This window comes from Oxyura jamaicensis, chromosome 4, assembly GCF_011077185.1.
Source record: "Oxyura jamaicensis isolate SHBP4307 breed ruddy duck chromosome 4, BPBGC_Ojam_1.0, whole genome shotgun sequence".
NCBI lineage: Eukaryota > Metazoa > Chordata > Aves > Anseriformes > Anatidae > Oxyura > Oxyura jamaicensis.
In genome coordinates this window covers 23,358,716-23,366,654 of record NC_048896.1, presented here as the reverse complement: position 1 = coordinate 23,366,654, position 7,939 = coordinate 23,358,716, and the positions used below count along the sequence as shown (strand labels likewise).

At 51.4% G+C, this 7,939-nt stretch overlaps 1 protein-coding gene across 1 annotated transcript; it reads right to left on the bottom strand.

Annotated features, from left to right (window-relative positions):
• Positions 1 to 1,078: 1,078 nt before the first annotated feature.
• On the bottom strand, positions 1,079 to 7,046 carry PURG (purine rich element binding protein G). Its single transcript, XM_035323838.1, has one exon. It carries the CDS (start codon positions 7,022 to 7,024, stop codon positions 6,014 to 6,016), a length of 1,011 nt encoding a protein of 336 aa, XP_035179729.1. The 5' UTR covers positions 7,025 to 7,046; the 3' UTR covers positions 1,079 to 6,013.
• Between the last annotated feature and the right edge of the window lie 893 nt (positions 7,047 to 7,939).

Genomic DNA, 7,939 nt, shown 5'->3' with positions numbered 1-7,939 from the left:
TGTGGAGATACAGGTGGGGAACCCAGCACGGGTGTGACAAAATATCAGGAAGAACAACTCCGTTACAATGACAACTGGTAGCACCAGGATTATCGTGTAAAAATTGGCGTCAGGTGATTAAAGCTTCTGTGGATTTTGGAGAAACAGAGCAGCAGCAGATGTGGCTTCAGCTTTTTTCCCAAATGCCCGAGCCCAGGAGCACCTCGTACCCTGTCAGGGCTGTTTACCTGTTATCTTATGGATTTCAGCCGTTTTTAGGCAAGGCCAAATTACCACGAATGCCCACGGCTGTGTGTGCCCAGCCCCAGCAGGCCGAGAGATAAGAAGCTACAAGCGTCTCGGGTGTGGAGGGAAGCTGCAAAGCTTCATGAGAACCAGGCCCCGCGTGGGCCTCGTGTCGAACTCCCACAAAGGAGAGCAAAGCACGTCGGGTGGGTCTTGCCTCTCCAGCTACTCCCATCCGCTTGGTTTTGCAGCCACGCAATGGAAATTTCATGGCTCCAAATGAAGATGACAGGACAGTGGGGACAGCAAAAGACATTGCTAGTTAGTGTGAATCATGACAGGAGACAAAGCCACTGCTGAATGGAGACGATGCCCTACAGCCCTATCAGCAGAAAAACCACGAAGAAACACCATGTGCACAGGTGATGAGGAGCAGAGCTTCAGCCTGGGGACATTTCAGGCCTCTGCCAGTGTCCTTGTCCAAGGGGACACAGCCCGAGGTCCCAGCCCATGGCTAGGAGAGCACACCAGGCCCGCAGTGGTCCAGGTGCTGGATGTACTCGCTACCATGTGCATCTGTAGCTCTGCCACTGTGATACTCGCAAGATTTCTGCTGCAAGCATCCATACAGAGGACTAAAAAGCAAGGAGCTTGTGCTATGTTCAGTGTAGCCTTTACTTCCAGTCTTACTTGGATAAAGTAGGCATCTCAGATAGAAGCTTTGTTTAAAAGAAATGGACGGGGAAGAGGGGAAAGGCAGATTTTAGACAACACAACTTGTTAAATAATTAAAAATAAAGGACACTTTAATTTTGGAGGAAATAGCATAGAAAATTAAATGGAAAGTATACTGTTAATAATTACTTTATAAATTGTATATATATACCGTATGTACAGCAAAAAGTATGAATGCAATGAAACTAAAACCTGCTTATTAATTAATTTTTCACAGGGTGCAAAGTCTGCACAATTAAAATACACGCTAATAACCCCTTTTTCACTAGAATAATCACTACACTTGGCTAAAAGGGCTGCAAGTCTAGCCAGCAGCAGGCTTTCTAGCGACTACCAGACACCTTCCCCATGAGTTCAGGTCACGCCAACAGGCCATGGGAGACAAATGGTACCACCATTAGACTACAACATCAGGAAAAAAACAGACGCCAAAGCCAATTTTGATAACTGCTTGATGTTTTTTGTTTTGTATAAGGGACAGTTTTTGAATACTTCCAATGGCATATTTTGTGAATATTATGATAATAATGGCTTGCGGTGGATTTTAAAATGGCCCGACGTGGCCCACAGCGCAGCAGCTGGCTGTTACCTACAGCTCTTGCTCTGCCAGCACAACGCCTCACAGGAAGAGTTTTGCCTCCTTTAGCCTACGTTTCTCCTTGCAGCCTTGCTGGAAACCTAAGAGATGAGATGAGTGCTTAAGAGCAGAAATCTTAAAAGGGCCGTGATAAGCAGCAAAGAGCTCTCAGTGAAATAACGCGTTTATCCAAACCGCTAGTAGGAGACACTGCCTCTTGAGCCCCACCTTTTTAGTCTGTGTACTTCAGATAAATAGATTATTTCGCTACGAGCTACTACAGGCTAGGATACACTCACATAAATATATTAATGCCTACACGTGAATATGAACTTTTACATATTGAATACATACAAGGAACACAACGAAGAGCAGATTGCTGCCACCACTGCCTCTCTCTGGGTGAAGTTCACAAGAGGTGACGCAGGGAGGCTGGGCCGGCTGCCTGGATTTTTGTCACCTCCTCTGTCGTGCCACACAGGGAACCTGGCCACAGAAAGCCTTGCAACCTCTGGCCAGCACACTCGCCTGCTAGTCCTTCACCGAGAAAGGCTGCGGGCTGAGGCCAGCAGTGCAGGGGAAGCCCCCGCAGCCCCTTCCACCCGAAACAAACCCGTGAGGGACAGCACGAGTGTCTGCTCTGATGGAGGGGAAAGCCAAGCATGACAACTCGGCTTTGTAAAACTATCTCCATGAAAAGCTCCTTTTTAAGCCTTGGCATCAACGTTCAGGGCCAGGCTCAGAGCCGCTGGGGAGCCGCAGCAAGCGGCGGAGCCGCCACCAGCTGAGGATGCTCTGGAACTCTGCAAACTGCACCTCAACATCCCACCTCAAGGGGCTGGGAGGGTCCACACCGCCGTGCCTGTCCCTCTAACACGGGAGCGGAGCTGGGTCAAGCAAGTACAACAGGTCCGTACCGGACACGGGCATGTGGGATACGACCTCTTCCAGAATTAGACTACGCTGCTGAAGCACCCCCTGCCAGGCCAGTGGCAGAGACGTGCCCCTAGTATTTACACAATATAAAGTGCATTAGGATTTTGTTATTGAACTGACAGACTTTCTGCCTGGACCACACAATTTTGAAACAGAGGTGAGGGCTTTCATAGGAAATTCTCTTGTGAGAAAAGAGGTTCAGACTGGTGCTCTTCACCCTGTCCTCCTAGAATTGTTTTTGGCCGTTCTTTCTAGTGCAAATAAGCTTGTGTTTTCTCAAGTTTAAGGGACATGGCAGTTTTAGGGCACAGAGCATGAACACTTCAAATGCACGAGGAATTCAGCATTCCCAGCACTGCAGTGGGCCCTTCGGCGCACAAGCAGCCTACATTACTGCTGCTCTCAGAGGTCGAAAGCGCACTGCCAAAAATAATGAGGAACCCGTTTCCAAATCTAACCGGTACAATCTTGCATTGCTACATTTTGAGTTAGTCTGTAATATGCTCCAATGACAATATCTGCAAGCATCAGTGCTATACATTTCCGTGGAAACCCATCGTTAGTGGTTTACCCATTGGTAGTCGGCTATGAACTTGGAGATCCCGATCCAGTTTCAGATACTAAGGTGCATCCCGCGCGGGGAGTACGTGCATTAGTGAATCCCATGGGACCCAGCCCTGCCCCACAGCCAGCAGGCACCGAGTTCCTGGGTGCTATTCACAATACACTAATGCAATCAGAAGGCCAATTAATTAACACAGGAAAAAGAATTAAAAAAAGGAATGGTTTAAACGCACGCTGATACCAGCCTAACTAAGATACAGCCAGCTGCACTTAGTTACCCTTTCGTCAAAGTGCCAAGTGGGCAGCAAGCAGTAAGGAAAGCCATTTTGCATCTTGCCTTTTTTTGTTTTGTTTGTTTTAACAGTGAAGAAAATAGGCCTTTTCAATCGCTTTGCCCGTTGTGACTCTTCTCGGTAACAGTAAAGGAACAGAAGGAATGCATGACCATTTACAGCACACCGAGGCAGATTCCAACACAGGAGCTTTCACGATGCGTGGAGGCAAACGGGGGCACGGACTGGAAGATGTCAAGCACGCAGGGGAGGAACGCCACACGGGCATGGGAAGGCGAGCGTAAAAGGGTTGTACATTCATAGCTCCAGGTGGCTGCAATCTGTGGCAAGTTCCTCCTTACTCCAGGCACTGTGACGGGCAGCAGCAGCCAGAGGTGCGCTCGCTTGCGCATCCGTGACTCTTTTGCTAAATCCTGGTTTCACACCAACACTAGGACATGAAGTTATTGTAATGGTTTTTTTTTGTTTGTTTGTTTTAATGGACCTGTTAAAAACATTGTGAGCAAAACCCTAAAAGCAAAGATGAACCAGCACCCCACATCGCCTCCAGCTGGTTCATCGTGGTCCACTAGCAGTTCCAGTGGTGGAATGAGAAAATCCCTTACAGACTTGAAAAAGTACCTGAAAGAGCAATCTGTGCAGAAACGGATGGTCACTGTGACACTAAGCCAAACGTTTGCTTGCTGTAACTGCAGTATGTAGTTTACGTACAGGGGGAATCACCTAAAACAGTGAAATTAACTTTCTTACTTCCTGTCACAACTGTAACATTTCCTAAAGGTTCTTTGGTGACTTTGGTGCAAGCTTTTTTTTTTTTCTTTTTTTTTTTTCCTTTTTTTTTTTTTTAAAGTTAAAACAGATCGACTATCGTTAGTCCCCAAACTAAAGTCCAGATTATCCTCTTAGTTCCCACCCCCGCCTCCCCAGCTTTTCTTGCTATGGTTAATGTCGTAACAGGCAATAGCTTTTGGATTTAGCGCGGCCATGCAGTGTGCAGGTGGGTCCAGACTAAGAGTGAAAATGGTCTGGTTGCAGATTTTTTTTAAATCTGTTCTTTCTGAACAGATTTAAAAAAAAAAAAAAAAAAAAAAGGAATGGTTGGGTCGGAAAATAGCTGGTCCACACTAGGCCACTCTGCAAAAAAAAACAATTCAAACGATTACAAATATCTGACTAGACAGAGCAACGCGTTCTTCAAAAAAATCTTAAAGGTGGGCAATGCATTATTTAAAGGACCTGGAGCTCAACCGAACGCCCACTGCCTTCAGGAGGGAAGGAACCGGTCACCCAACGGCTGAAAAAGACCCCAAAGTTACACGTATTTCGAAGAAATGACCAAGAATTTTCAAAGTCTTTCTTCAAGCCTGCTAAACCGGGTAACTCCACGCACTTTCCCTCCAGGCAGAGTACACGTGCAGGGACTGCAAGGTTCAGGCCGCAGGGCCACCAGTAGGACTTTGTGCCACCAGGTGAGCAGCAAGACACCGAACTGCTCCGTTACAGCCCCAGCTGTGACACGGGGTGGAAAGGGGGTGACGGTAGGGCATGGATATTATCTTACGGTAATAACATCTGCAAAACCGACCTGACAGAAAACCTGACACAGCCTTAACCACGGCTTTGAAAACGCGCTACAGATCAATATGACAGAGATGCATTTTTATAGGAATCAAGCGGTGCACCAAACCCCCCAAAGGTCTTTCTCTCAGCAGGAGGAGAGAAACGCCCAGCTGTCGTCCTCGTGCGTGAAACACTGACCACGTTAATCTCACTTTTGGGAGGGAACCCTGGAACCTCGATCACAGCAGCCATCCAGCCTCAGAAAACCCGCTCTGCAGCCGCCTGCTGGAACCCACAACACCCCGCATACAAAAATAGCTCTTGAAATTTTGAGAAACGCGTTAAAAAAAAAAAAAAATCATCAGCCTCGCGTGGGCAGAGCACGTAGATGAAGAGTGGGTTATTACTCGTTGCCATTAATTCGGAAGGCTTAGCACTCGAGCACAGCTTCGCTGTCCTGGGATACTCGGGCCATTCGGTTAGCACAGGACTACGAGGTTATTGACAAATCTTCAGCTCTCCACCAGCACATCATAAGGGTCTGACCGGTTATCGAGATTTCACCCATATCCTTTCAAACTCAGCAACCAGCAGGTCCCAATTTTCAAACATCTACCTCTCCTCATACATGTATGAGCAATCAATATGGGTTTGGTTTTTGTACGAGGTGCCCTATAGCTAAGCTTCTCAGCCTTTTGACTGAGTACGGACAGAATTCAGTTCCGGAAAACCTGTCATAAGCAGAAACTGATACATTTCAGCATGAGTTGTTTTTTGTACCATGCTGAAGTGCAATACAAGCCTTATCTAGACTATTTAAAGGTCAGAATGACTTTTTTTTTTTTTGTGCTGATACGCATACTTCCATAGTCTTCCACACTCGAAGAAGCTGACTCATACAGACTCGGGAGGTTGTTACTTTCATGAGAAATACAGAGATGTTTTGGGCGTAATTTAGCACGATAACCAGACTCCCGCAATATCATGTACTGGAGTTAGTACGAGCTACCAGAAAGGAGTTTACAAAACAACGGGGCAACTTCAAATGACTACAGATCAGTCCCTCTCACCAATTTCTGCTTTTTGTTTTGTTTATTTTGCCAGACGGCCGGTCCAATGCACTCTATTCGAGACCCTCTTGCTCTTCACCACTGTCCCCTCTGACATCCATCCTCTTTTCTTTATGGCTGTTGTAAATTCTCCTCATCTCCTCTTCGTACTTGATAAAATTTTCCCCAAACCTTGTCCACGCTTTGTATGGAACCGTGATGGTGTTACGGTAGGGTGGCCTCACCTCACTTACCTTCAGAAAGATGCCGTACCTGTTGGATCCCACATCAAAGTAGAACCGCTTGTTGTCCACCCGGAACGAGGTGCCCTCGGGGAGCTCGGGGGGGTCGTCGCCCCCGCCCCTGCGATCATCGATGTCCCCCTCGCCGTACTCTTCAATCAGCTGGACCAAAGCATCCCTGAACTCAATCATCCCTTGCGCTGGAAGGACAATAGTCTGCTCCTGTCCCAAGCCGTGGCCGAAATAACCGATCATGCCCGGTCCCCTGCTCATGGTTTGCCTAATCCGCAAGAAGCGCCCCCGCTGGTTCTCCTTCAGGTCGAGGTAATACTTCCTGTTGTCCCTCTCTATGTACTCCGTTTTGAGGACGCTGTGAGGGTGCTCTTCGGAGCCCACAGACCCTGGGGGCGAGGGCGGCGGGTGCTGCTGGCGCCGCCTCGAATGCTGCTCCTTGCCATTGCTGTGCTCGTGCCTGTGGCCGCCCTTCAGGCCCAGGTGGGCGTAATGCTCGATGAAGTCCCCCAGGCAGTCCTTCAGCTCGGCGGCGACCGACAGCGAGAGCGTCAGCTTGCTTTTCCTGATGTTGTCCTGCCTGCCTCGCCCTATCCACACCTCCGCGATCTTCAGGAAGCGGCCTCGGGAGCTCTGCTTCACGTCCAGGTAAAACCGCTTCTTCTGGATGTCCACCCTCTTGGAGGCCAGCTCCTGGATCTCCATGCAGCCCCCCTGCGAGGGGGATGGGTAATGGTACTGCTGCTGGGACTGGGAGTAAACGCTCCTTTGCAAGCCGGAGCCCCCCAGGTTCCTTCCTCCTCCGCTGCCTCCTCCTCTCCCTCTTTCCATCTTTACCACTCAGCTGGAAATAACACACAACAGACACACAGATGACAACAGCAGCGCCAGGGGCCTGCTCCGCTCCTCGCCGCCGCTCCGCTCACTGCTGCTCCCCTTGCCAAGCCTCCCGCCCGGCACCGCCATCCCGCTCCCCGCTCGGCCCCGTGCCCGGCGTCCCCCCGCAGCCCCCTGGAGCCCCGTCCCCACCACATTGTGCGTGTCCCCCCCCCAGCGGCACCGAGCGCCCCGGTTCGGCCTCCCGGCACCTCCCGTGACCTCCCCACCTTGGCGCTGACGGGCACCCATGGGGGAGCCCCCACCCCGGTGCCCCCTCCCTGCCCTGCAGACCTCCCCGTGCCCCCAGCCCACGCACGGCCTCCCCCCACGGATCCCACGTCCCGCACCCAGCCCATGCCCTCTGTGGGTGCCCCCGGGCCCCCCCCAGCACACCGTGACCCCTCTCCCTACCCACCCGTGGGTGCTGCACCTCCTGCCCCCCCAGTGCTCCCCAGCACCGCATCCCCCCTCCCAGCGCCCCCACCACTGCCTCCCAGCAGCGCCTCTCCTGCCCCCAGTACCACATCTCCCCCCCCAGCAGCGCTTCCCCAGCCCCCCGGCACCACATTTCCCCCCCCAGTGCCCCCAGCAGAGCCTCCCACGACCCCCCAGTGCCCCCCAGCACGGCATTTCCCCCCCCAGCATCCCCAGTAAAGCTTCCCCTGCCCCCCGGCACCACATTTCCCCCCTCAGTGCCCCCATGGCCGCCCCCAGTCCCCCCAGCAGAGCCTCTCCTGACCCCCCAGCACCACATTTCCCCCCCAGCGCCCCCCCCGCTGCCCCCCAGCACTGCATTTCCCCCCCGGCAGAGCCTCTCCTGCCCCCCCAGTGCCCCCTAGCACCGCTTTTACCCCCCAGCGCTCCCAG

Coding starts and splice junctions, on each gene's coding strand:
- PURG (XM_035323838.1), bottom strand. CDS start 7,024: ATGGAAAGAGGGAGAGGAGGAGGCAGCGGAGGAGGAAGGAACCTGGGG.